Source organism: Bipolaris maydis (genome assembly GCF_028858645.1).
Source record: "Bipolaris maydis strain C4 unplaced genomic scaffold PSV08scaffold_11, whole genome shotgun sequence".
NCBI lineage: Eukaryota > Fungi > Ascomycota > Dothideomycetes > Pleosporales > Pleosporaceae > Bipolaris > Bipolaris maydis.
The window spans coordinates 949,629-976,742 of NW_027093867.1; the positions used below are offsets into that span (position 1 = coordinate 949,629).

At 48.3% G+C, this 27,114-nt stretch overlaps 5 protein-coding genes across 5 annotated transcripts; 2 read left to right on the plus strand and 3 right to left on the minus strand.

Annotated features, from left to right (window-relative positions):
• Window positions 1-1,486: 1,486 nt before the first annotated feature.
• PSV08DRAFT_207120 (glycoside hydrolase) lies at window positions 1,487-3,373 on the plus strand. Its single transcript, XM_014220820.1, has 4 exons — window positions 1,487-1,692; window positions 1,749-1,848; window positions 1,904-2,719; window positions 2,779-3,373. Exons 1-4 carry the CDS (start codon window positions 1,503-1,505, stop codon window positions 3,293-3,295), a joined length of 1,623 nt encoding a protein of 540 aa, XP_014076295.1. The 5' UTR covers window positions 1,487-1,502; the 3' UTR covers window positions 3,296-3,373.
• Window positions 3,374-3,987: 614 nt separating this feature from the next.
• PSV08DRAFT_227852 (PPPDE putative peptidase domain-containing protein) lies at window positions 3,988-6,107 on the plus strand. Its single transcript, XM_014220821.2, has 3 exons — window positions 3,988-4,163; window positions 4,230-4,466; window positions 4,517-6,107. The coding sequence occupies exons 1-3, from the start codon at window positions 4,128-4,130 to the stop codon at window positions 6,050-6,052; spliced, it is 1,809 nt and encodes a 602-aa protein (XP_014076296.1). The 5' UTR covers window positions 3,988-4,127; the 3' UTR covers window positions 6,053-6,107.
• A 298-nt stretch (window positions 6,108-6,405) lies between these two features.
• On the minus strand, window positions 6,406-7,689 carry PSV08DRAFT_364384 (ribonuclease H-like domain-containing protein; the record flags this gene model as incomplete). Its single annotated transcript, XM_014220822.1, has 3 exons — window positions 6,406-7,088; window positions 7,148-7,495; window positions 7,571-7,689. The coding sequence occupies 3 exons, from the start codon at window positions 7,687-7,689 to the stop codon at window positions 6,671-6,673; spliced, it is 885 nt and encodes a 294-aa protein (XP_014076297.1). The 3' UTR covers window positions 6,406-6,670.
• Window positions 7,690-8,921: 1,232 nt separating this feature from the next.
• Window positions 8,922-11,595, minus strand: PSV08DRAFT_354143 (uncharacterized protein; the record flags this gene model as incomplete). Its single annotated transcript, XM_066092871.1, has 9 exons — window positions 8,922-10,570; window positions 10,935-10,968; window positions 11,026-11,076; window positions 11,133-11,187; window positions 11,234-11,246; window positions 11,300-11,332; window positions 11,386-11,418; window positions 11,472-11,503; window positions 11,558-11,595. The coding sequence occupies 9 exons, from the start codon at window positions 11,593-11,595 to the stop codon at window positions 8,922-8,924; spliced, it is 1,938 nt and encodes a 645-aa protein (XP_065948706.1).
• Window positions 11,596-24,223: 12,628 nt separating this feature from the next.
• PSV08DRAFT_319267 (uncharacterized protein) lies at window positions 24,224-25,267 on the minus strand. Its single transcript, XM_066092675.1, has 5 exons — window positions 25,157-25,267; window positions 25,077-25,088; window positions 24,686-25,016; window positions 24,518-24,620; window positions 24,224-24,421 (listed from the first exon to the last, which is right to left on the minus strand). Exons 3-4 carry the CDS (start codon window positions 25,005-25,007, stop codon window positions 24,616-24,618), a joined length of 327 nt encoding a protein of 108 aa, XP_065948707.1. The 5' UTR covers window positions 25,008-25,016; window positions 25,077-25,088; window positions 25,157-25,267; the 3' UTR covers window positions 24,224-24,421; window positions 24,518-24,615.
• Window positions 25,268-27,114: the final 1,847 nt, after the last annotated feature.

A 27,114-nucleotide genomic window follows, 5' to 3' on the forward strand; every position in this document is an offset into this window, starting at 1 on the left:
TTTGTTGTCGTCCATTTTCCTTAAAGGGACAAATTGCTGCAGAGCGTTCACATGATGCACCTTTTTCAAGCTGCACAAGCACTTCAATAAACACAAAGTGCAGATGCAACAACCAACGATAGAGCCAGAACCGATATGTTGGGGATGTGTGTACAGGATTATACCATAAAAACCATGCTTGATCGGTGAGCTTATTCCCGAAAGCTGCTCATAACGAACATTTGCGATAAAGCATTGTTGCTGCTCTATATTCACTATACGGCGCTCGAGGAGTCAGACGAGCTGCTGGAATTAGCTTGAGAGAAGTTTTCTTCGCTCCATTGTCATGTGCAGGATCTTGGGCCAAACGAAGACAGTTGTGATAGAGGTAGGGTGGCGCATGCAACTGCATGGGGAACGCACGACTGCATCAAGGCTGGGCATTCGTAGGTGTGGTCACACAATGAGGTGGTTATATATTGCTTACGTGAGGCTAGCGAAGGCGGCAACCGCAAGATACTTGATTGTCAGCAAGACGCATCGACGATCTTATTGAGGAGTGGTATTGCTATGTTTTCTCTCTCTAGGCTGACTAAAGATACCTAGGTTTTTTAACGTCCTACATTGGCCAAGTTGAGTAAAGAGACATAAAACCACAAAGTCCGTGTTTGCACGATCTCTGGCGCATTTTTCATAGTACAAAATGCGCCATGCGCTTCGTGCAGCTTCAGCTGCATAGCACGTACATCCTTTCTCGACAGCTTTTCTTTCGCAAAAAAAAAAAACTAACGCGATCTAATTGGCTTAAAGACTTTCTGTTATTATTCGTCCCATCTATGCTATGCAAGATGCTACGTTAACTTCTCCTTCTTATATAGGTTGGTGCTTCCACAACGTGACAAGCACTAACATCACTACATGCTCGCAGCCAGGAGCTACTCATCACCGCTTTTGGAGCTGTCGATACCATCTTTCATGTCCAGGGGATATCTCGGGCTGCAACTCAGCTAGTCTGTTATACGATCAAGCTCTTGTGAAATATCTAGGCGGTACTTGTTACCAATGCCATCCTACACTGAAGGCAAGGTTGTAACCTCAGTATGACAGGGAATACTTGTGTAGCTTCACCGGGAGCAGGAAGCATGCTGCCGAAGTAACGGTCTGCAACGAGAGTCGGGAAGTGGGGGCTTGGCCATATTAATGGCGCGAACGCGCCAACTTCTTGTTCCCCGGCAGCCAATAATACCTTCTTTTATTGGTGGAGGACCTCTATGTTTGAGTGAGATTTAGCTAGCGCCAAGCACGGATGAACTCTCTGTCTAGGATTACCCCACCTTTCGGTTCGTCATTGCCCCTGTTTCCTCCACATCACGTGTAGATCTTTCAGATGGGGTAAAGGTTACGGGACAAGCAACGCGTCGTGCAAAGGCCGCAACAAGATGCGACCAGAATTCAATTGCCGACAGCGTTGATAAATTACAGGCAATGGTTTTGTATCACGAGTATCGCATCCAGCAGGCAAGATGTTTTTCACCAACCGCGGCTCCTTGCTATTGTCATGCCTTGTGACGCTCGTGAAAGTAAAGGCTGCTCGCATACCTTCAAGCCCTAAATCAATTGTTATCCAACAGTCAAGCCCACAAAATGCAGGAGTTCCACTGGACTCATTCGTTTCTTTTTCAGTCGAGTTTTCGTCATGGCCCGATTATGCCGGTATTTTGAATTGCAGCCTCTATTGATAGAACTCAATGCTTACACGTTACTGTCAGGCAACCTATCACATCCAAATACCTTCACAGCAAATCTTTTGAGCAATTTGGGCGAACTACAAGGTTCCATGCCATATGTTCGAGTGGGAGGAAATACACAGTAATTTTATGCTCTTTCAGCAGATAGATATACGCAGCTCTAACTGAAGACTCAGGGACTGGGCAATTTTTGATGAATCCCAGAAGACCAACATTATTGGTATCATTCAACCGAACATCTCGACCGATTACCCAACCATCATCACGATTGGTCCGTCTTACTTCGAGTCATACCAAACTATGCCTAAGGGTATAAAGTTTAGTCATGGTCTCAATCTGGGCGCCAATTCTCCCGCCGACAGAGCTGACACTTTTAATTCCGTTTCATACGCATGCAAAGCAATCGGGAGCAACCTTATATCCTGGGAGTATGGTAATGAGCCCGATCTCTTCAGCATGTCCGGCCACCGAACCAGCAATTACACCGAGGCTGACTATGTGTCTGAGTGGCTGAATGGAACCGAGGCTATTCAAGAAATCGTCAAAGCGGCATGTCCGGAGCTTGTTGGCGTTAAATTCATGGGACCGAGCTTCGCAGGCCCTACAGCCGCAGAAGTAGCCACTCTGAATGTTGTCGAAGCATGGAGAGCAGGTATCGACAAGGATGACAGCATAGGCATAGTTGCTTTCCATAACTACATGGGTGTGTCTACCGCCCCTGGCATTACGCTGCAAGGCACATTAATGAACCACACCAACGTTATGTTGAGCGCAGAGGCTCAGTTTAACCTGTCGAGAGGAATCAGGGAATCAAATAATGCGCCACCTCCAGATGTTCCTTTTATCATGGGTGAGCATAACTCGCTCGCCAGACAAGGACGACCAGGTTTGAGCAACAGTTTTGGGGCGGCGTTGTGGGGAATTGACTGGAATTTGTACCTCGCATCGCATAACATATCCCGCTCACATATGCATCAAGGAACAAACTATCGGTAAGTCTATCGTTTGCAGCGCTGATTTTTTTAACTTCCGACTAACGGGAAATCTAAAGCTATCAAGCATGGCAGCCTATCGAAACAAACTTAACAACCAAAGGAACGAAGCCACCATATTATGGAAACGTGGCTGTTGCAGCTTTCATGCATCGAAAGTCACCCTCTACCCAATTGCGCATCTCTCACCTCGACTCATCTTCTGAGTTTTCTGCCCAGTATGCGGCTTACATCAACAACACCTTGGCTCGCATCCTACTCGTGGACCTCCACACTTACAATACAACTGACAACAACTACACCACTCCATTTCCGCGGCCTATCGAGAGATATGATTTGAAGCTGCCTGATTGCTCCAAAGGCAAGGCCCAGGTACAAAGGTTGGTTGCAAATGGAAGTGATGCAATCACGGGCGTTACTTGGGATGGCTACAGCTACAACTACGAGCTGGATGAGGGAAAGCCTGTTCGGCTGAACAATGTCACTCGTGGGGAGAGTGTAAACGCAAGTAAAGATGGTGTGATTAGTGTTGATGTTCCTTGGAGTAGTGCGGCAATCGTTACTCTGGATTGTTAAAGTGTTTTTAGCAAGATGATAGATGACTAGATGGGTTATTGTAGTGAATTCATATGTCAGTCATGGAGTTTACGATACATCGCTCTTCTACTGCAATCACTAGTGAGAGGATTCATGGTGCGATTGCGAAAACGATAAGCGCCGTTGAATTTCTTCGACTCGCCATTATTATGGCCGGCCGAAAGCCGGTGATTGAGATTTTGGACTAGTCCCGGTATTCATGCTTGTGAGCACATACCATGGAGTTAATTAAGCTCTCCGTATCCCGAAACAAACCTAAAGGGTAATTTCATGTACTAGTACACCGCTATTCTTTGCGACGGTATTATCCCAAGCAATGCGCTGTAGAAAGACCCCGAGTCGGTGCTCACCCGCAAACTGCTGGCTTCGAAGTGGTTTGACCAAAAAGACTTATGTAGACCGGACTACTCAGTAATGGCAAGGGGAATGGCGTCGAAAGATCTCAAGGCAATCTATCGTGTATGTATATCGGCTGGACCTCTTTTGTGAAGCAGGGTTCGCGTCGTTGCATTATGCGTTACAACCTTCCCCACGATTTGGCTTTCGCTGGGAGCACGGTCAGGTGCTGACGCGATGTGGCGATAAGAGATGTGGCGGTGCGCGTAGCGATCGCCCGCGTGGGACTTTCGGGAATGTTCTTTTACGTCACCGTTTCCGCCTACAAGACCCACAACATCGACACACCAACGCGTGAGGCTTCAAGATTCTAGGCTTGCGCTGATCTTGTACCCTACTGTGAAATCAGAGATACTTCCCAGACAACAGAGTAGTATTGTGGAACGGATAGAGTTGGCTACGTGTGATCTCTATCATGGACGTGGAACTTTACGTGTATGACCTATCTCAAGTAAGTCTCCGATGCATAGCGCTCTCATAGAAGCCTTTCAGAAAGCAACGGTATTAACAGATTTAGGGTCTGGCAAAGAGCATGTCTCGCCAGTTTCTTGGAATACAAATTGATGCTGTATACCACACGTCCATCGTCTTTGGCGGCATAGAATACTACTTCGGACAAGGAGTGCAGACATGTAGAGCGGGAGCAACACACCACGGTCGGCCGATGGAGGTTATCAAGCTGGGACAGACTGCGCTTCCAATGGAGGTCATTCTAGAGTATCTAGAATCTCTGAAAAAGATATACACACCCGAAGTAAGTGAACTCCATATACCGTGTCATAAGCAACTGCTGACGTTTTCTAGTCATACGATCTGTTTGCACATAACTGTAATAACTTCTCAAACGATTTTGCAATGTTCCTTGTTGGCAAAGGAATACCGGATCATATCACTTCTCTTCCGCAAACCGTTCTCAACACGCCCTTTGGGCAAATGCTCAAACCGCAGATTGACGCTGCCATGCGACCGATTGTACAGGCACCCACGCCCCAAGCGGGTCAAGTACAACCGTCAAGTGCAAGTGCGTCAAATGGAATAGCAAAAGGAGCTTCTTCTGGCAGCATGACTGAACTAGAAATGAACACGGGCAAAGTCAACAATGTCACATCACTTAGGGATGTAGATCGATTACTTGGCCTCGCCAAGGATCGCTGCGCCATCATCTTCTTCACTAGCTCTACGTGCGCTCCTTGCAAGCTCATGTATCAGCCATACGACCAACTCGCAGCGGAGGCAGGGATGAAGTGTGTGTTCATCAAGATTGATTTTAGCTACGCCGATAGCTCGATTAATACTCGATATCCCAACGTACGCGCTACTCCGACGTTTATTACATATCTAAAGGGAGAGCAACGAGATGAGTGGAGTGGAGCCGATCCAAGGCAGCTGCGTAGCAATGTGGAGATGTTGCTCAATTCAGCATTTCCACCGCACCCACATCTGGACAAGAGCACACCTTTGCTCATGCGGCAGAGCCAAAGACCTATCAGATTTACAAAGGTACCACCATTGGAGAAGTTGGTTGCGAAGATGGGAGATGCCGGAAACGATCCTGCCGTGTCATCGATTGTCGCTTTTATCCAAGCCCGTGAGAAGTCCGGAGCGATTGAGGCACCCTTGACCGAACTCCCGAAGTTTGCGGATTTCCTGAGAAAAAGCACCTCAGTGCTCCCGAACGAGCTCCTATTTACTGCGCTGGATCTGCTTAGGATAGCGCTCACCGACGCTCGTGTCGCTGGCTTTTTCGCAGAGGAGCACAAAGGCGCAACGGGAACACCAGCAACAGTACACCATCTACTTGACCACGTTGACAAACTGGGTGACAGCGCACCATATCCCCTCCGGCTCACCACACTGCACCTAGCGTGCAATCTCTTCAGTTCGCAACTCTTCGTACCGCACCTTCTCTCTCAGCCGCTTTCGTCAAATCTCATCTCCATCTTGACGACCGCTCTTCTCGACGAGAAACATCCCGCACTCAAAGCCTCGGCCCTTAATCTAGCAATGAACATTACTTCTTCCAACCACCAGGTGCGGATGAAGAAGTATAGCGCCAACCCCTCACACTCCCTGCCTTGGGAGACGGAACTTGAAGAGTCCGAGCAGGTGGAGCTTCTCGCTTCGCTGCTCGAAAACATAAGTACTGAGGAGGAGTGGAGCGACAATAAGAAGATGAGCGTGATTAGTGTTGGATGGTTAGTATATGGCGCTGATATGAATGGTGAGCTGAGAGATTTATGGAGGGTCATGGATGCGGCAGGGACCATGGGTAATGTGCAAGCAAAGGATGCTGAGGATCGGCTGCTGGTTAAGGAAGTCAAGAGCTTGTTAGAGGCATAGAACTACGGATATATTAGATCAAGAACAGCAATGTAGTTTTGTTGTTTTGTTTGAATAGGCCGGTTGCGTTCATGTCAAATGACCCAGCTTGTCGATTGGGCCGCCCATTGATGTGTTTAATACTATGTACTAACAGCAAAAAGTGACATTTGAGAACTGCCGAAATCAATCCAACTTGGTTGTTTCAGCTAAGCACAAGTTCTGCCAACGGAATTTGAGGCGTTGAAAGGCAAGCCTGAGAGCCAAAAAAAGGAAAAGACCCTTACCTATCTATCAACAGGGATGCATCCTGTTTCGTGTTCTTTTTGAATTCTTCGATCATCATGCCAACATGCCGAGTCCAACTCTTGGACCTGGATTGAGGATATGCTACAAATGTAGTACCGTCGCCCTGAAGCTGTGGTGCCGAACAGCGCACCAGCATATACTTGCGGGCGAAACTGTAACCGCAACAATATTGAGACCAGGGTTGGGTTCTTTTACCTTGATATGAATGCATCGGCGGCTGGAGAAGAGTGTTGTATGGATGGGAAGACGTTTGACGCTTCTTGATTTGTTGGCTTCGAAGACATTGGCTTCTGCTGTCAGCCATGACAATGTGATCGAACCCCTCACCAACTATTCACTTTGTGCTGCAACGTCTGACGTCGGATCTGGGTCCATTTCAGCGAGCCATGCATCTGCTGCTTCGGCCGCTTTGGTCGCTTCGGCCGCTTTGGTCGCTTCGGCCGCTTTGGTCGCTTCGGCCGCTTTGGTCGCTTCTGCTGCTCTGGCGGCTTTAATAGCCATACGCTGCGCTGCGCTTCCTCCTCTTCTGCGTCTAGATTTGAAAACCTTTATCCGCTCAGCTTCTCTTTTTTCCGCCGCCTTCTTCTGCTTTTTCGTGTAGTTATTCACTTCTTGTGGATTCGGCTCGAGGGTCTCGGTTCCATCTGGGTGTCGCACCACCTTCCAGCCAAACGGGGCCTCGCGGAAGGTACATCGCGGCCTCCTCTCCTTCTCCTCGGGTTCGCCGTAACGTCGTACGTATTCGCGCCTGTGTCACATGTGTTCAGAGCTGGGTCTGGTGAAATGTAGGGCACTCGTGAAGCGTACCTTGCTCCTGCGACAGCTAGCTTGTCAGCTGCTTCGTTGCCTGGATTGTCCGTATGACCCTTGACCCAACGAAAATACGTTGCGCTGCCTATCGCCTCGCGCCGCTCCAAGTGACCAACGCTCGGTTTGATCAAGTCTATATTCTTGAACGGCGCGCCTTTGCCCTTCCTCCAACTCTTCCATTCCCATTTATAATACCATTCCGTCACACTCATGATAGCGTATGTCGAGTCTGTTTCAATGAGTAGATTCTGCGTGATGGGTATCGTTTGCAAGGCCTTCAGGACAGCTTTGAGCTCAGCGCGTTGGTTGGTTTGGGGGCCCGGGCCCAAGGGCTCGCCATAATTCCTATGTGTCGTCTAGTCAGTAGGGAGGCATGATGCAGTGCGCATAGCGTGTTGGGATGTGCTGATGCTTACACACCTTGGGTCATTGGGTCCGAAGTAAACACCAACACCAGCTGTAGCCTTCTTCTTTCCGTTCCCGAGAGAGCTACCGTCAGTACTGACTTGCTCGAAACCTGGAAATTCTTCAGACCACATTGTGCGGTTGATGTATAAGGGTTGGCGCTTTATTCTGCGAAGAAACAGCTTTACATGTATTTGGCGGTTCGAGCTGTTGTAGGCGTTGTGGCGCAACGCATGTGTTACTACTGCTAGTATGTACGTACGTAATCATTGTATGTAACATCCCACTTACAGATGATTGCGATGCACAAACTCTATACCCACACCCCAAAATAAGCAGAATTCCGTGTATAAATACTCTTTCACATTAATGGTTCATTGTCTTTACTTTCGCACTACTCTAATAGCTTTTATATGGCATTCCAAAGTGCGAGCGAGAATAGTCTCTCCGTGCATTTGTAGAGAGAATCAATTTGAATACTATGGTCTAGTAGCATGGGATCATGTAGTGGGTACAATTTGGGATTTATATTCGGCGCGGATGGCTCATATCCAATGAACTCTATTGTAGCGATCGTTTTTCAGCTATTATCTCCCTCAAGCGCGAGTCGCCCCTTGACCTGGGAGCAGTGATGTCCAATTCTGTTACAGTAGAGATATCAACGTTACTAAGGATTTGTGTAGATTATTGAGATGCTATTTTCTCTCCAAACAAGATAGCATGGACTACACCTCAGGCATTATATGTATGCATCATGCCTGCGGTATACAGTTTGAGGTTTATGGGATGACTGGAGACCTATCTCTACAGGGATCTAACGTTATAGAGATTGGAGGAGTCATTTTAGAAGCTCTCCACTAGCAGGCCCGGATCAATTGGGTCGTGATACTTGTATACCAGCGCTTCGTGCTAGCATGAGCCGGCTGCAGACCCAGGTCACTTTCATGAGCTGGACCAAGAACCTTGTTCGGCCAAGACGTCGGGAATTTCTGGAAAGATCTGCCTAAGTAGTAGATTTCATACCTAGGTTCACGGTTGTTGTAATGGAGCTGATCCATGTTAGAAATCAAGCTCTCGATTGGCTTGCAACGTGTCATGACACCGGGATCTGAGTCCCTGGCTGGTATATTGGCGATGCAGTAAACTGTTTAATTATACTCAACCCGACGAACTATGCTATGTTGGGTGAGCGAAATTGAGTCATCACGATGCCAGATGTTTAAGGAGATCAAAAACGATGCAAAAACTGATGAGACGAAATTGGCGTTGTATTGCAAAAAATGTTCAAAACTAAATCCGATAAAGATGCCATTTCTCAGAGCGACCTAGCAAAAGTTTCTAAAGCCAGATAGCTTGGATAAACTAACTACAAAGGTAAACCGCGTAGCCACCAAAGCTCGTGCCATGGCGGCAGCGGTGGTTCGGTCTGGAATTCGGACGGGCTATGGCTGAACCATTGGCTAAACCACCCATCCCAATCGAGACCACGATTGTTTTCAATTATAGTTTCGACATCGTAAGGTACACCAAGGTCGAAGTTGCACCTGATAAGAGAGCTAGTAGTGGAAAGTCTCTGCATTACTTCGGGAAATCCTTCAAAAATAAAGCAGCTGTTGAATCTACGTTGTGTCCAAGAAGGTTCCGGTACTAGACCTCGAGAACAACATAGGCCAAGCGCAGCTTGCCAAGCGGCGTCTCGCTGCATTATTTGGAAGACTTTAGAGGTGTGTTCGGGTATAGGGTCTCCATCTAAGACAAGAGTAAATGAGCCTTCAGGCATTCCGAGCGAGGGCAATGCCAAAGCCTCAACCATCCAGTTCCCGACTACCTGTGAGACCTCTGAGGCCTTGAGACGGTCGTTTTGCATAGAGTCAACTCCCCGATAGCACCAGCAGTTAAGATATTCTTCTTGGCGGCTATAATCGGGTGCAAATACAGCGTTCCAGAGGTTTACGCGGCGTTCAACGTGCAGTTTTTTGTTTTTCTGGCAGAGCGAAATGAAGCCGCGACCGTGAGTATTGGATTGCCCTACTGATATCTCGTCCTCAATGAGAAGGATCTTACGAACCGAATTGCGGACCTTCTCGGTACGTGAATTGAAGAATTGAAGCGCCAGAGCAGCTGCAGAGTATCTGAATGTTGTCTTTGGATGGTACTTGTGTACCCTTTGGGGACTGCATACGATGTCTGCCAGGCGCTTGAGCTCAGCCATTTCAATCATGCGCCAAGGTTCGAGGTATGAATTTCCATATCGCACCAGGTCCAAATACCTGCTAGGAACATTGTAGGGCGGACGCAGACTCTTTACGGTATCGTTGAAGGCCGGGTGTTTAACCATAAGCTGCAATATGAACAGCTCAAAGTCGCCCCAGACAGATCGTGCGTCACTATCATGTCCAAAGATAGGCCAAAGTCGGTGTGCTTCCCTATTTCTCGACCGGAATCTCCAAGGACAAATATTGACCCAAGTTATCGCCCAGAATTCCCGAGTACGAATGTTTTCCCAAATTCTCGACCAGAATTTCCAAGTGTAGATGCTTTCCACGTTTCGCATGTTTCCCCTGTTTCCCCTATCTCTTCCCCAATATACGACATGTTCTGCAAATTGGGGATATGCCTCTTTCGTAAGTTCGAGCATCTCGGGGGTAAACAGTCTGGAGGGTACCGCGTTGAGCAGATATTTTCTTAAAGCGCGGCAGTCACGCATCACATGGTGATGTAAAAGCGCTTGATCACGCAATGATTCCGTGTAGGCCGCCGAAAATGTGATCGTGTTCACTTGGAAAGCCAGTCCTTCGAGCTCGAACGCAGCTTGTCGACATGTCAAGGCCAGTGCGTTAAAAACAGGGTCTCCATCAGCTCGTCGAAGTTTCCGCGTTTCCACATCGTACACGTAGCCGCCATCGCAGCGGACATAGTAGTCGTAAATCAGATTTCGTAACTCCCGGGGTAATTGGAAAAAAGGGAACATGCTTGTCAATGTACGGTAGAGTTTCGCGTAGGTCTGGTAGTTGGCTTGAAGTTGTTCAAATTTGTGAGAGGATGGTGTGAATATGAACAAGGTTGTTAGTATTATAGTACCGGGTCAAAATTGGGTGAGGACGAGTATTTATGATGGCGTTGTGGTCACGTACCACGGGAGCGGACTTCTGCTATCCATGGTACATGTGGCTATGCGTAGGCATCCACATATCAGAACATCACACATCAAACTTTGCAGAGAGGAGGACCTTTTTTTTGCAACGGTGGGGGGCCGTTGTTATCGCTTGAATTTTTTCCCTCTGTTTGCTATATAGCGTATCAGATCAATTATCTCAGAAAAGAATGGCAGGCCACACCCCAACCTGCCAGAATCGGGTATCAAAAAAATTGGCTTTACAGTCAAAGTACGTAATAAAAGGATTCGGGTGGACCTGCATGTTGTATTAGCATCTCCACAAAAGCCTTAGAAGCTCGGCTGAGAGATTTACCTCTGCGAGACCCTGTTGAACCCTGAAAAACGGGTTGGTATTACTACCAAACTGGACGAGATTGGTCAGCATGTGGCCATCAATGAGTCAAAAGGAAACATACATACGCCTCTCAACGGGTATATGTCAAATAGACAAATCTCCATTGGGTACGATAACCAACTAACCATGTTAGTGGATACTTGAAAATAGCAACATCCTTCCTTACAATGCGGTTACGACTGATTATGAGTAAGTGACTGGCCAATATTAAAGCGTATGTAATATGACTTACCGAAGGCAGCAGCCCAGCGAACTGCGGTTGCGACTAATTATGAGTAAGTGATTGGACAATATGGAAGCGTATGTAATGTGACGTACCGAAGGCAGCAGAACAGCGAACTACGGTTGCGACTGGTTACAAGTAAGCAGTTGGCTAATACGGACGACAGTTGTTTGAAACTTACTGAGACAATGAACTATGGTTGCAATAAGAACACTGGTCACCGGTAAGTGGTGAGATCAAAACCAAAGTGAATTTGGTATAACTTGCCATTGCGCAAAGCGCTCCTGTGCCCATATATTCGCCATATCGTCTCCTTTGAAGTTAGCAATGATAATAGATGCGCAAAGAACCGAATTCCCTACATCTCATCAAAGGCACAAATCCATCACAACTCAATCTCGACTGCAATGTCAGCAATGACAATAGATGCGCAAAGAACCGAAATTCATACCTCCCCTCACTACCATGTCGAGCTTCGTTTCGTGGCCACTGTCGCGAGTATTTCCCCGCGACGAGCTGAATTTACGACACCAACAACCAATCAAGATTACCACCGCAGCTCCAAAGGCTATACCAGCTTTCTTTCGCCAGCCATCTCGCAACGTTGAACACGAACTTAGCCGCTGGATACCGGATGGGCTGCACGAGCTGCGTGTTCTTCGGCCAGACTATGCCATGCCTGGGGATCTGACCAGTATCCGTATCGTGGATAAGTACGCGTATGTGGATAACGTCAACGCTTGCGCTACAAATTGTGTTATTATACTTAAGCGTATTGACCTCTTCTTCATCATACGTACCGATCTACTTGGCAGGCACGCGTATCATGCTCGAACGCGGGTCAGGACTATCGGAGGACACTCGCCGTTGGCTCAGTGGTGAAATCGACCTCATCAACGAGGCTATCAACGCCACAGAACCGACGATTGAGCAGAGGGAGTTTTTCGACAGGTTGTGGAATAAACTTAGTCTGTCAGAATCTATGTATTCCAATAGGAATGATAGAAACAGTAATTGAACAGCGACCTACGAGAGCAAGGCGTGGATGGGGTTGATCCTGTGGTTCTTTGGTCGAGAGCTGGGTGTTTACGGCCGGGTACGAGCCTTTTGATTTTGGTTAGATCTATTAGTCTTTCGGAACATGGACAAACTTACAAGGCGTCGCAGGCTGTGTAATTATCATTTATGATTAGTTTAATCATCCTTTTGGGCGAGGGCAAATAGCCTACCTTGTCGTTCGTGTGGACGCTGCTGGCGCTACAGAGTCAGTTGCATATTATCCTCACCACTTACACAGTACTTACTGTGACGATATCGATGGGCGGGCTACAGAGTTAGCCGCATGTTACCCTCGCGAAGTACACATAGTACATACTTACCGTGACGGTTTCGATGGGTGGAGCTGAGAATGGGCGCCTGATAGCAGTTAGTCATCAAAAGACTTCGATACAACTTTGCCTTTGTGTACATACTTACGCGTGGTTGCTGATTCGAATATCTGTATGACTAGTTCTAATAAATCCCAAAATTTTGTTTCACAAAAATTGTTCCCGAAAGGCCGGAGCCAATTAGTGAAAGGATGACATTGATACTATGTAGCGAGGAAAAAAAAAACAGTAATCAGTGCCAAAATCAGGTTCCCTTACATTTGATCTTCTGCTCCCGAGGAAACATATACTGATCCTTCTTGACCGAATCGAATTGAGTCAGACCCATGTACGCAATGGCCCATGATGTGGCAAGTTCAGTGTCGCGATTCATGAAGGTATCGAAGTCGTTGTGCCCAGCAGCTGCCGTCAGGTGTGTTCTCACCCTGTTTAGAGCTGGACATGCGCATAGCATATGCTTGATAGTGTGAGGAATGTATCCACAGTGTGGGCAACTCATGTCCATATTTTTTTGGTGATATCGGAAGACTGGATTGGCCTTGACGCCAATGTTTCCAGTGCGCATTCCTAAGAGCATCGTTTGCTGTAAGGTATTCAGACCGTGGTAGAGCTTCAGAGTGTGCTCACCAAATTCCGCTTGGTACGCTGGTTGCGCAAACTTCCGAGTGCGAGAAGGCTCGGTTGCTTGCATGCGCTTCCAAAAATCAAACTGCTTCTTCGCTTTGGCAAATGTCTTCATGTCGATGAACTCCTTGATCCAAGATTTTCGTGTCGTTGCCCTTGCCCACATACTGTCGCATTCTGCCTCATGGTAATAGGCTGCTTTGTTCTTAAAGATCTGACGCTTGTAATCATTTGCTAGCCGGCTCATTTGGGTGTGAGGATGATTGCTTCCCTCTCCCCTAGCCAAGATTCGCATTCGTCGCATGAACTCGTACTCTTTCGAACCAAGTTTTCGGCACCGATGGTTCATCGCAACCGCATGAAGTTTCAGAGAAATTGGTAGAATATGCATTTCGTTCTGCAAAAGTTCTGCAGGAGTTCGTCTCCAAGCCTTGGATAGTTGAATGAGGATCTCAATTTGGAGGGATTTCAATCGCTTCATGGTCTCCTTTGGTATGCAATAGCGTAGTTTTTCGTGGCTTTCCTCTTGAATTGGATCATCGAGAAACCAAGCGGGGCAGGCGTATGTAATGATGGGAATGAGATGTTGGTGGTAAAGATCACGTCGTTGCTCGAGCGGAATACCCCAGGTTGACCTAAAGAGGGACTGGTAGTTTTTCAACCTCTTCCTAACCTTTTCGGCTATCTGTCTACATGTAAGTTATTTTGGGCGAAAAGATGAAGTGGCGAAGAGAGACAGGGCTTACATAGTTGACATGGGCCTCCCAAGTGAGGCGTCGATCGAAAACTACCCCAAGGATAGTCATCGTCGGCTGCAAAATGCTTTCTTTTTCTTCCTTACTCAAACTCTGGAAACCGATCATGTTCGGCAAAAGCTTGCAGTCCTCGTCTTTGTTTCCCTGCCCCGACCTCGAAAAGTGCATAATATGGTATTTGGAAGGTGAAAAGCGCATGCCGTTCTGATCTGCCCACTTGTACAGCCGGTCATGGATGACGCCCATTTTCGCAACATTTTCTTCATATGATTTTGTGGAAAGGAGAATGTAAGTATCATCAACGAAAGAAAAAAGATTTGCGGAGGTGTAGTTCTTGGCGAATTCGTCTAGGAGGGGCGCCGCGTAGAACAAAAATAGTAATGAGGAGAGGGGGCTTCCCTGAGGAACGCCGACATCGATGTAGTATTCATCACCATTGTAGCCGGGGAGGTGAATGTAAGTGCGGCGATCGGACAGAAATGACCAAGTAATCTCGACCAGCCAATCAGGTATACCAAGTGAGATCAATCTGCCCAGCAGTTTGCCTCGATCAATGTGATCATACGCACCCGTAAGATCAAGACCGAGCAGACTGACCTTGAATTTTTTTGTCCAGCCGGTGTAGATTTGTGTCGTTAGCAGTTCTAGTGCAAGAGTCGTGCTACGGCCCGGCGCGCCAAATTGTGTAAATGGGAGCATTCCTTCCACTTCTAGGACAAGACGTTTAAATCGATCCGCTATTATCCGCTCAAGTAACTTTGCCAGTGAGTTCAGAAGGGCGATGGGTCTATAGGATTTGGGCAGGGATGGGTCCTTGCCAGGTTTCTGGATAAGAACGGTGATACAATCCTTGAAACTGGTAGGGTGCAAACGCAGGTTAAGACACGCTTGGAAGATCCAGGTCAGAGTAGGTGTTATGACATCACCACATATTTTCAGTGCCTCGTACGGAATGCCGTCTACACCAGGAGACTTATGGTCTGATGCGTCTTTCAGCAATCTTGCCACTTCTTCCTCCGTTACCTGCTGGTCGGAATCGTATTGTTCCCTGGCAGGGTCGAGCAGCGGCAATGGCAATGGCGAGTAGTTTGTATTCGTAGATGACGTGTTGTTATTGTTCAGAGAAGCCTGTGTACGCGTAAGTAGGTGATAGCGCCAGTTGTCAAAGGAGTATTGTCTGAGCACACTTACACGAGTTTCTGGAGAAGCACTACCATCCGGTGCGTTCTTTGGGGGCCCTTTGTACCTGTAGAGGGGCCAAATTGATCCAACAAAACATCTCACCTTTTCACTGTATTCTGTGATGATTTCACCGGGGGTTGGCTCGAAATCCGGTGTGTGTTTTAGAGGTCGCGGCTTGCCATGGTTCGAGACATTCTTGGCTAGGCGATGCACACCGGATTTGCTCTTGGATTCCCTTTCCACCCTGTTACGATAATCTTCGGAATTCTTGGTTGAATCTACCTTGATGGATGACGGTCGAATCGGATGATGTTGGAATATATCACGGATGGTTACATGACGCAACATTGCTTCATGAATGATGTCTCGGAACGTGCCCAGCGTGCGGTTCAAATCGGCCTCGTTAGGGTTTGGAGGAAGGGTCAGCATTCTGATGCGTGATGCAACGAAGTCGTTGTATCTACTTCGATCGGCTTCCTTCCAGAGAAATCGTATTCCAGACTTGCGTCGCAAATCCATACTGATTGTGACTGAGGTGATAGCATGGTCGCTTTCGTACCCGGGGACATTCAGAACGTTGTACCAGGACTGATCGGCTAGAAACCCACTTACGAAAATGATGTCAATCGAAGACGCATACTCACAACTGCTGCGCCGACCGCGAGCATAAGTGATGGATCCATCATTCTTGCACACCATCTCCTTGGCTTTCATTGCTTCCGCGAGACTTTTAGCTTTCCTGCTGATATACTTCTCATTGCAGTTACGGCTCCAGAGAGGGTGCTGTAGGTTGCTGTCGCCGACCACAACATGAGCCTTGCGCTCATCGCCACAAGGATCTATGAGGTCTGCAATATCCAAGCGGCCGTTTGGATGGTTGTGATTGTAGAAATTGTGGACAACAAGTTCGCCTGGGCCGATCTTGATGTGCAGTGACGCTACAAGGCCTCTGTTGGGCAAGGTAGGAGGTTCGGATACAGCCCATTCCTCAATGGACTGGTGTACCAGAAATGCAACTTTTGCTAGCTGTTTGCATCCTTCAGGTTGATTATCGAGCTTCTGCTTCGCCTCCTCAATCCTCTTCCTCTCATCAAATAAAGCCCGTTTCTCATGAGCATTCGGGTATGGAGGAGAATAGAGGCGGTAGTAAGGGCTGTCTTCGCCTGTAATCGCAACACGGTCGCCACTGCCATTGTCTCCACGAAACCAGGTATTGTAAAGTGACACAGGAAAGAAGGCGAGATGTAAGGGAGGATCCTGGATGGCAATGACATCGGGTAGTCGACTTTGTGTCTTTAGCCAGTTACGGAGGCTCGTGAGGTGTTGATTTGAGCACTTCATTTGTACTGAAATGATGTGGCCCTCTCCATCATCCAGGTCGCGGGTTTTTGGAGTTTGACTATCCCAAAAATCGGCCGATACATGCCCAGGTTCGTTCTCCCCCCCTGCATCAATGTTCTGTTCTTTACGAACATTGGGTTTGTTCCGATTAGTCTCCTATTCAAGTCAGTTAGCAGAGCATTGTAGCGAGTAGGAGATACTACGAACTTACCTGAGAGCTTCTCGTCGGCTTCTTCTTCTTCTTCTGCACACCACTGTCAGAAACAGTTGCTTTCCTCCGTTGCTGGCCTGAATTCATTGAAGTAGATTGTCGAGCTGATCAAAAGTACCATTGTGAAAATACATAACTTGCGGATTCTACGGTCAATATATACCTTTTACGCACGGGCACAGCCTAAAAGTCAACATACATGTGATTCACTTAGCCCCAGAACTTGTTATTCAAAAATTGTTTTCTTTTTTTTTGGTAAACCACGAGTGATGATGTCTCGATCATGCCCAGCCATTTCGGGATCTCTTTACCTGGTGTAACGCTAATGCTGACGACTGCAACTAAACTTTCTTTGGTGATGTTGCTGTGGGATCGCAACTATCGCAAGCATTGGCAATCTGCAGCTTGCCCTCGGCGCATATGTCCTGGGTGTAGTGATAAGGGCATATCGGATAGCGGCTATGTCGCCTGGTTCCGCGGATTTGATCTTCAGCTTACGCATCTCGATTTTTCATCTCGGTATGCCATGTCGGTTTCGTATGCAATGCGAGTGAGTGGATTGATGGAAGATAGGTGACATGCAAAAAAGAAACGCGAGTGCGACCAATAGTAAAGTCATGGCGTACTTGCCGCGTAACACGTTGGGTTGGCCAGGATGGAGTAACACGACGGAATATGCTGGGGTGCCCCTCCAACGCAACTACCACCAAGACCAGAGGCCAAAGGCAAGAGAGTGCAGCGCCTGCCAAGCACTGCCATGTCCAAGATTGACTACATGATGATCCAGGTCCCTGGTGAAGTAATAAATGCTGGATTGGTCAGTTTTCTATAATGAAAACGCCCTTCCCACATGATAGCATTCAACAGCCACTCGTGCCTTGGTCTGCCAGGAACTTCTCTTGTGTCTTTCCGGTTTTTTTGCTGTAGCGCTATACGCTGTTAAAAACTCTTCAAGATGGTCAAATACTGTTGTGCATGGGACAGGAACGAGAGAAAAGAGAGAAGAGGTCATCTTCTTTCAGTAGTAGAAGACTAACAAATTTGGACTAGCATGTTGTGGGCGCACGGCAAGAGAGCTGCAATGCACCTGGTTCTGGTCCCAGCACGTTTCGTCGTAGGTTCCAAGTCGCAGTAGAGCTAAAGCTGTGCCCCGCCTACTAGGGAACATGAGCCGGAGCTGTGCCAAGATGCTACATACCCGGGGGTACGAAAGTATTCATAGTAGGTATATTATCCCGTTTTTACTAGAGGTACTTCGAATAATTCAAAATAGCTCTAATTATGCCCAAAACGTCTTAATATTACTATACTAAGACTACTCCCCCCTTAATCTTACTCTAGCTCTAAAGAGTTTCTCTTTATATTAAGTAATAATAGATAAACCTATAACGCCTCGCTCTTATCGCTACTACCTATATCTATCTTATAATAAGAGACTTCGTATCTACACGCTACGCTATACTAGCTATACTTATAAGAAGATTTAGGAGCAAGTTAGCTACTCCTTAAACTAAGTTTAATACGCGTTATTGTTACAAGTAACAAGAAGGATTCTCTCCTTGACAAATGACGAGACGGCTGAAGGCCTAGGGACGTCCACGTCAAAAGGTAATGGATCATTGCGGGGCTCGGAGTCACGTGATGTGCCATCTCGCCAAGGCCAGCCATCTGAGATGGCAGGACGCCGAGAGATGGCAGTGCCATCTCTACCATCTCGCCAAGGAGAGATGAACAAGATGGCAGGACTGGAAGCAATGAGGATATAAGGATGGATGGATTTCATTATTACTCTCGTTGTGGTCAACTCAAATTGTACTTTCTTACTAGTATTGTTACTTCACAAGATAGTTACATGTTAGTCTATCCAATAGATTAGCGTTGTCAAAACCCGGTTACATCCATAACTCTTTTCCACTACGAATCGCCAGACAACTCTCACGGAGCTAGTCCCTATTCCTACTCGCCCTAACCCGGACCGAGCCAGAGAAGTATTAGCACCCAACCCCGTGTAACACTTTGACCACCCACGGATTCAGTGGAGGATTAACCAACAGCGTCCGATTAAGATTCAGACCATGTCACAGAACTCTAACGAGTATGTCAACATTCCAGGCCCGGTGCCTGACGAGAACGTCAACATGACTGGTCATACCCAGGGATGTATCAACGAGCCGGCGGCAGGGAGCCCCGAGTACGAACTCGTTAATCTTAGACGCGAAGGCCAGAATCAGGCTAGACAGATCGCCGAGTTGCAGAATATGATCAACCAACTCACGAGTCAGCTGATGGCCACACCGAACGAAAAGCCTATCAAGAAACCCAAGATGGCAACCCCAGACAAATACGATGGTAACCGGGAAGGGTTACGGACGTTCCTCACCACTATCGAGTTGTATTGCGGTTACAACGAAGTGCCAAACGACGAAGAAAAAATTCTCATGGCCAATACACACCTGAAGGGAAAAGCAGCAAGCTGGATGCAGCCCTACGTGGAGGATTTTCTAAAAGACATCGACAACAAAGGAACAAAGGACGAGACGCGCACCTTGTTCAGCAGTTGGGCCAACTTCAAGGAGGAAATGGGACGCATCTTCGGGGAGGTAGACGCGGAAAGCCAGGCGGAGAAAGCGATATCTCGCCTGAAGCAGACCAAAGCAGTATCAGCTTATACGGCGGAGTTCAAGCAACTACAGGCGCGAATCAATTGGGACGATTCGGCACTCCGGACGGTATACGAAGCAGGTCTGAAGGAAAATATCAAGGACGAACTTGTACATTACGAAAAGCCGAAGGATCTGTACTCGTTGATCGAGTTGGCGACAAGAATCGATACGCGATTATGGGAACGGAAAGAAACCCAGAAAGGATACAGACCAGGGCCACCCTTCGCCAACACCCGACGACATCGGAGTAACAAGGATCACGACGGAGACACGTACATGACCGGCAAGGTACAAGACAAGTCTAAGGATAAAAACAAAACCCGAGGAAAGTTTAACGACGGCCTTTCCGCGGAAGAACGCAAAAAGCGTTACGACAGTAAGGCATGTCTCCGCTGCGGCGAAGTAGGACACTTCCGCAGGGACTGCCCGAAGAACGAAGTCAAGCAAGGAGCGGTCAAGATTGGGATGCTACGGATAGCAACACCTTACCCAACTGAGGAGCCAGACGAGACCCTCAGCGACCTAGACCTGTACGACGAAGCAAGACAAGCCACCGACGAGGCCTTTGAGCTAGTACAAGAGGCAATAGGACTTCAAGACTTCAAGTGGGACGAGCCACTACCAACGGATTGGCAGGTTGAAGGGGCCGAAGTACTACGCCGCCTAAGAAACCAACAGTGCTGGATTTGTGGAAATACCAGGCACCAAGCCAATGATTGCGACATCGAAGGACGAGTCACAATCACGGGGCCTAGAGCAGAGGAAATTGCCTGCAAGGCTGCCCAGGAACAACCCAGGTTCAAGGAACCTGATGACGAGGAGACACCTCGGACGTTCAAGAAACGAATGGAGCAACACGAGCGCCTATGTTGGGTCGACTGCCCAAGACAGTGTGATTATCACTTGAGGAAGCGAGAAGCGACCAGGGACAACGAGGACGATTGCTGCCACACGAATTTATGGCATAACGAGTGTCGAGTACTGCATTGTCACATGCACCAGCCAGAAAAGAAAGAAGCTCATGAGGAGCTATGCTGGACCAATTGTACGACCAATTGCCAGTTCCATAGGGAACAACGACGGAATGCTCGAAAGGTAGACGACTACTACCATAGCACGATATCCGCCGAAGAATGTAATGCAAAAAACTGCAGGATGCACAGAGCTGCAAGACCAAGAGTCACGACGACTAGGGTACCTAGGCAGGAACCAGGAAAGTCCGAAAAGGAAAAGAGCCACGAACGACTCTTATGGACGCATTGCAGGAAGGGGTGCGCCTTCCACCGACAACAGTTTGAGGATGCTCGAGGAGTGAACGACCATCTCCATAGCACCCTGTCAGCAAACATTTGTGAGGCAAAAGATTGCCCGATTCACAAAGTAAAGAAGCCGAGACCAACGAGGAAGGTTGCGAAGGAAGAAATACCGCACCAGAATATCCATTGGAGCTTCTGTTACGACGATCAGTGTACGATACACTATTCCGCCAAGGCAGGCGAAGGCTACTTTCCTACGCAGAGGAAAGGTAGGCAGTCAAAAAACTAGGATGCCACCAGGGACAGGGTCACGCTGGTAAAGGCAGTCCTAAAACGACCCTCAAGGAAGTACGCGAACTGGGAGCGCAAGACTTGCGGCTACAGGCTACGGTACTTATAGACGGACACGAGGTGACGGCGCTCATAGACAGTGGGGCCGCACGAACCGTTATCTCACCCCGAGTGGTGGAAAAGAACAACATACCCTATCGGACCAAGAAGGTGCCGATGCGAGTGGTATTAGCCGATGATAGTCCCACGACATACGGGAACGGCTGGATTCGACTTGAGACCGAGGCTGTATCGTTACGCCTGGCAGGTCAAGAAAGCCGAACGAAGATTAGCATTATGGATCTCGGAGAAACAGAGATGATAATTGGCTACGACTGGTTGTTAGAACACAACCCTGCCATCGATTGGCAAAAGAAGACGTTGCTCAGCCGAGAACCTGTGCACAAGGTTGCTGGAGCCAGACGTAAAGAGATGCGCCCGATTATCCAGAGCTCACCCCAGGACGGGAGGATAGGCCAGATCTCGCCGCATAAGATCGCGAGAATCTATGCGAAGGACCCTCAGAGAGTAGGAGTCATTTGGATACGGCAGGTCGCGACCACGAAGGAAGGACCGGTACCACAGGTTGCGCCCACGAAGGACGAACCACTGTTGGCGATTCCAGCAGAATACCGAACACGAGAGTTCAAGGAACTGTTCGAGGAAAATGAAGCAACAGACTTAGCAGAACACCAGGATTGGGATCACGAGATCATCCTGGAGGAAGGAGCAAAGTTGAGCCCAGGAGGAATGTACCCTATAGCGCCCGAGCACGATGCTGAGCTGCGGGATTACCTCCAGAAGAACTTGAAAAAGGGATTTATCCGACCGGGATCAGGCCCGATGGCCTCACCCATTTTGTTCGTAAAGAAGCCTAACGGGAAGTGGCGACTATGTGTCGACTTCAGGAGGTTGAACAGCGTTACTCGGAAGAACCGATATCCCTTACCACTCATTACAGAGCTCATGGATCGACTCCAGGGAGCGAAGTGGTTCACGAAGTTCGACGTTCGGGAAGGATTTTACCGAATTAGAATCAAAGAAGGTCACGAGTGGATGACAGCGTTCAAGACGAAGTACGGACTGTTCGAATATACGGTTATGCCATTCGGGTTGACGAATGCGCCGGCAACCTTTCAATCAGTCATCAACAACGCACTCCACGAATACCTCGGAATCTTTGTTACCGCGTATCTGGACGATGTACTAGTGTACTCCAGCGGCACACGCGAAGAACATGTCGAGCATGTTAAGAAGGTGTTACGGAAGCTTAAGGAATACAAGCTATACCTTCAACCAGGAAAGTGTGAGTTTCACACTCAGGAAACGGAATTCCTCGGATTCATCATCTCAACCGAAGGAGTGAAAATGAACCCAAAGAAGATACAGACTGTACAGGAATGGCCAAAACCCAACACAGTCAAGGATGTTCAATCCTTTTTAGGATTTGCGAACTATTATCGAAAGTTCATAAAAGATTACTCGAAGATCACGGCACCCCTTACGGAGATTACGAAAAAGGAAATAGGTTTCAAATGGAATCAGGAACATCAGGAGGCTTTTGATCGAATCAAGCAGATATTCCTGGAAGCGCCTGTACTCGAGATGTACAGCCCTCAACGACCCACCAGAGTCGAGACCGACGCGTCTGACTATGCACTCGGAGCTGTATTGTCGCAGCAGTGCCCAGATAAGAAATGGAGACCGGTGTTCTACCATTCACGAAAGTTCTCAGGAGCAGAACTCAACTACGATGTTCACGATAAGGAACTACTTGGAGTAGTCGATGCCTTTGAACAATGGGAGGTATACCTGTTAGGACTCCCCGACACGATCGAGGTTTTTACCGATCACCAGAACCTGACGAGTTTCATGACAACGAAGAAACTCAACCGACGACAAGTCCGATGGGCTGAGACGCTTGCTCAGTTCGACTTCAAGATTACGCACCGCGCGGGAACGCTCAACGGAGCAGCAGACGCTTTAAGCAGAAGGTCTGATTTGCGCGAAGAGGGTCATAAGGAACCACATGACGCCTTACTCAAGACGATGCCCGATGGCAGTCTAAAGTACAACCAGCTGGAACTGGCTAAGACAGCCAAGGTGGCCGAGCAGGTAGAAACGCTACAACAGCAATGGCAACGGAAAGTCACCGAATGGGTCCCACGAGAAGGAGAAAACGAGCTTGCAGGACTACTGCCTGACAAGCGGGAGCCCCGAGATTCGAGCAAGGCTTACGTACCCGAACATATGAGATCGAGTCTCATCAAGGAACTGCACGAGTCCAAGGAATACGGACATGCAGGAGTCGACGAAATGGTTAGACGACTGTCTAAGGTGTTTGCGATACCACGTATGCGTACGAAGGTGCAGGAAATACTAGGCAACTGTTTGGCATGTCACCAGAACAAGCCCAAGAGACATAAGCCCTACGGCCTGTTACAACCCTTACAGCCACCATCTAGACCATGGACAAGTGTAACGATGGACTTCATAGTGAAGCTCCCGAAATCGCGAGAACCAGGATCCGGACGATTATGCGACACAGTCCTAGTCATCGTATGTCGATTGACTAAAGGAGCAAAATTCGTGCCTACGGAAGAAACAATTACGGCAGACGAGTGCGCGTACGAAGTTTCTAAGGCAATGGTGTCAGAGCATGGGATACCTGAAGAGTTCATCACCGATCGTGATAAACTGTTTACGTCTAAATACTGGAGCACGTTCTTGGCGAAGTTAGGTGTTAAGAAAAAGCTTTCGACGAGCTTTCACCCGGAAACCGATGGCCAGACGGAAAGAACGAACCAGACATTAGAACAGTACTTACGGATGTACGCCAACAAATTGCAGGACAACTGGGTAGAGTTGCTACCAACAGCGCAATTGGCCTACAACAGCACGAAATCCGCAACGACAAAGCATTCGCCGCACTACGCGAACTACGGATATGAGCCGGTTGCTCATCGAGATCCAAAGGACATTGAAAGTATCGCGGTAGGAGCAGACGACAAGGCAAAGCTTATGCGAGAACTGCACGAAGAATTGAGCAAGAACATAGCTCAACGGAACCTCACGACATCCAAAGCAGCGAATAAACTAAGGATTGAGGGACCAACCTTTAAGAAGGGGGACAAAGTTTTCTTGTCACGACAAAACCTGAAAACTAAACGACCATGCAGAAAATTGGACAACCTCCGAGTAGGACCATTCGAAATCCTAGAGGAAATAGGAAAAGTAAACTACAAGTTGAAACTCCCACAAGGCATGCGAATCCACCCTGTCTTTCACAAGAAACTCCTGGAACCAGCACCTCCAGATGCCGAGCTAGCAACGGACATAGAGCTCGAAGACGACGAGTACGAGGTCGAAGAAATTAGGGACCTGCGGAAAATCGGTAGTCAGTGGAAGTACTTGGTCAAGTGGCAAGGATGGCCGGATAGCCATAACACCTGGGAACCTGAAGGAAACCTGACGAACTGCAAGTCACTGGTACGTGAATACCACCGGAAGCACCCGGAGAAGCGAGGGGAAGCCCCTCGAAGAGGAAGGAATAATCAAAAGAGGGATCGTAGAAATCAGCCTGTAACCCGCCCAGATCAGCCGACGGTTCGGATAGCGGTGGTTCGACAACAGGAAGGCCCGTACCCCCAGGGGCTGAGCTCCCCTCGGCCTGTTCTTTTGCACGATCCTGGAAGTTCAGAATGGCAAGATCACGATCGGCAAAATCATGCTCCCGAGCTTCAACTTCCAAGAGTTCCCGACGAACTCGTGCAGCGTCCTCCTCGATGCGCGCCAGCTCCAAACGCTTTTGCCGCTTCTCGCGCTGAACCTTCTCCCACTCTTCCTCAGAAACAAACAGACTGCACTCAGCACCGACGGAAATACAACCAGCACAACGCCCAGTGGCGGTGTCCACGAAACAGCGAAGCTTCTTCTCTTCACAACGCTTACAACGGTAAACGGTCATTTCGTTCCCCTGCTCTTTCACGCGGTCAGCGCGAGAGTAACGCTCCTCGTTGGACTTTTGAGCACGAACACGACGAGAAGGCTGGACCTTGGGCATGGTTAGGAAGGCTACGAGGCAGAGACGGCTACAACGAGTGGGCGGGCTCTGACCTTATATGCAGCCAGCGTCTCAACACGCGGCACGGGATAACGATATTCCAGGGTATCGGGACGATAGCCCTAAGAGGGGAGGTAATGTTACAAGTAACAAGAAGGATTCTCTCCTTGACAAATGACGAGACGGCTGAAGGCCTAGGGACGTCCACGTCAAAAGGTAATGGATCATTGCGGGGCTCGGAGTCACGTGATGTGCCATCTCGCCAAGGCCAGCCATCTGAGATGGCAGGACGCCGAGAGATGGCAGTGCCATCTCTACCATCTCGCCAAGGAGAGATGAACAAGATGGCAGGACTGGAAGCAATGAGGATATAAGGATGGATGGATTTCATTATTACTCTCGTTGTGGTCAACTCAAATTGTACTTTCTTACTAGTATTGTTACTTCACAAGATAGTTACATGTTAGTCTATCCAATAGATTAGCGTTGTCAAAACCCGGTTACATCCATAACTCTTTTCCACTACGAATCGCCAGACAACTCTCACGGAGCTAGTCCCTATTCCTACTCGCCCTAACCCGGACCGAGCCAGAGAAGTATTAGCACCCAACCCCGTGTAACACTACGCTGTTATATTATATTAAAAAACTTACTACTACTAGTAATAGTATTTAAATAATATTATAATAGTCTATTTAGACCTCGTTAAGACTAAGGACTATTAGAGTTAACTGTTACACGGGGTTGGGATCTATACTTCTCTGTCCTGGTCCGCACTAAGGCAGGCGAGTATTACGCTAGTGTTCCGTGAGAGATTGTCTGGCGATGCAGTGGAGTGGTGTGCTTGAATAGAAGGTAACAAAAGGTTCGACAACTACTAATCTATATTAAATAGACTAACAGGTAACAATCTTGTTAAGTAAAGTAACTAGTAAGAAAGTACAATTTGAGTTGACCACAACGAGAGTAATAACGAAATCCATCCATTCTTATATCCTCATTGCTTCCAGTCCTGCCATCCCGTCCATCCCATCTTGGCGGGATGGTTGTGATGGCATTGCCATCCCTTCATGTACTGCCATCCCGGATGGCCAGCCTTGGCGGGATGGCACATCACGTGACCTCGAGCCCCGCGATGCCCTATTACCTTCTGACGTGGACGTCCGTAGGCCTTCAGCCGTCTCGTCATTTGTCAAGGAGAGAATCCTTCTTGTTACTTGTAACATTACCTCCCCTCTTAGGGCTATCGTCCCGATACCCTGGACTATTGTTTTACCGTGCCGCGTGTTGAAGCGTCGGCTGCATATAAGGTCGGTAGGCCCCAGGCCATTGTAACCGTTCCTTCCTGACTCCAGCCTTCCTAACCATGCCCAAGGTCCCGTCTTCCCGTACCCGCGTTCGCGCTCGAAAGTCGAACGAAGAGCGTTATTCCCGTGCTGATCGTGTAATAGAGCAGGGTAACGAGATGACTTCCTACCGTTGTTCTCGCTGCGAGGAGAAAAACCTTCGTTGTTTCGTGGACACTGCAACTGGCCGTTGCGCTGGTTGTATTTCTGTGAAAGCTGAGTGTAGTTTGTTTGTTTCTGAGGAAGAGTGGGAGAAAATCCAGCAAGAGCGTGAGCAAAAGGAGCTGGAGGTTGCTCGGGCCGAGGAGGACGCCGCGCGTCTTCGTCGTGAGCTCCTGGAGGTGAAATCTCGCGAGCGCTCGTTCGCTCGTCGCGATCTCGCCGTCCTTGCGTTCCAAGATCGTGCAAAAGAGAAGGCCGAGGGGAGCTCTGCCCCTGGTACGGATTTTTCACCAACCGAACCACCGCCATCTGGGCCCTCGACTGACCCGGGCTGGTTACAGGCTGATTATTCTTCTTCCCTTGATCCTTTGTCTCTTGACTTCTTCCTTTCCTACGAGAATCCCATTCTCGTTTCTGTGGATGTTTCCGATGGTACTCACGTACCAGTGACTTGCAGTTCGTCAGGTTTCCTTCAGGTTCCCAAGTGTTGTGGTTTTCGGGCC

What these genes read in the sequence shown, in the direction of transcription:
- PSV08DRAFT_207120 (XM_014220820.1), top strand. Translation starts at nt 1,503, where the DNA reads ATGTTTTTCACCAACCGCGGCTCCTTGCTATTGTCATGCCTTGTGACG. An exon ending in CGAGTGGGAGGAAATACACA is followed by an intron (nt 1,849 to 1,903) that starts GTAATTTTATGC and finishes CTGAAGACTCAG; the next exon opens with GGACTGGGCAATTTTTGATG. An exon ending in CATCAAGGAACAAACTATCG is followed by an intron (nt 2,720 to 2,778) that starts GTAAGTCTATCG and finishes GGAAATCTAAAG; the next exon opens with CTATCAAGCATGGCAGCCTA.
- PSV08DRAFT_319267 (XM_066092675.1), bottom strand. Translation starts at nt 25,007, where the DNA reads ATGACCGTTTACCGTTGTAAGCGTTGTGAAGAGAAGAAGCTTCGCTGT.
- PSV08DRAFT_227852 (XM_014220821.2), top strand. Translation starts at nt 4,128, where the DNA reads ATGGACGTGGAACTTTACGTGTATGACCTATCTCAA. An exon ending in ACGTGTATGACCTATCTCAA is followed by an intron (nt 4,164 to 4,229) that starts GTAAGTCTCCGA and finishes TAACAGATTTAG; the next exon opens with GGTCTGGCAAAGAGCATGTC. An exon ending in AAAAGATATACACACCCGAA is followed by an intron (nt 4,467 to 4,516) that starts GTAAGTGAACTC and finishes GACGTTTTCTAG; the next exon opens with TCATACGATCTGTTTGCACA.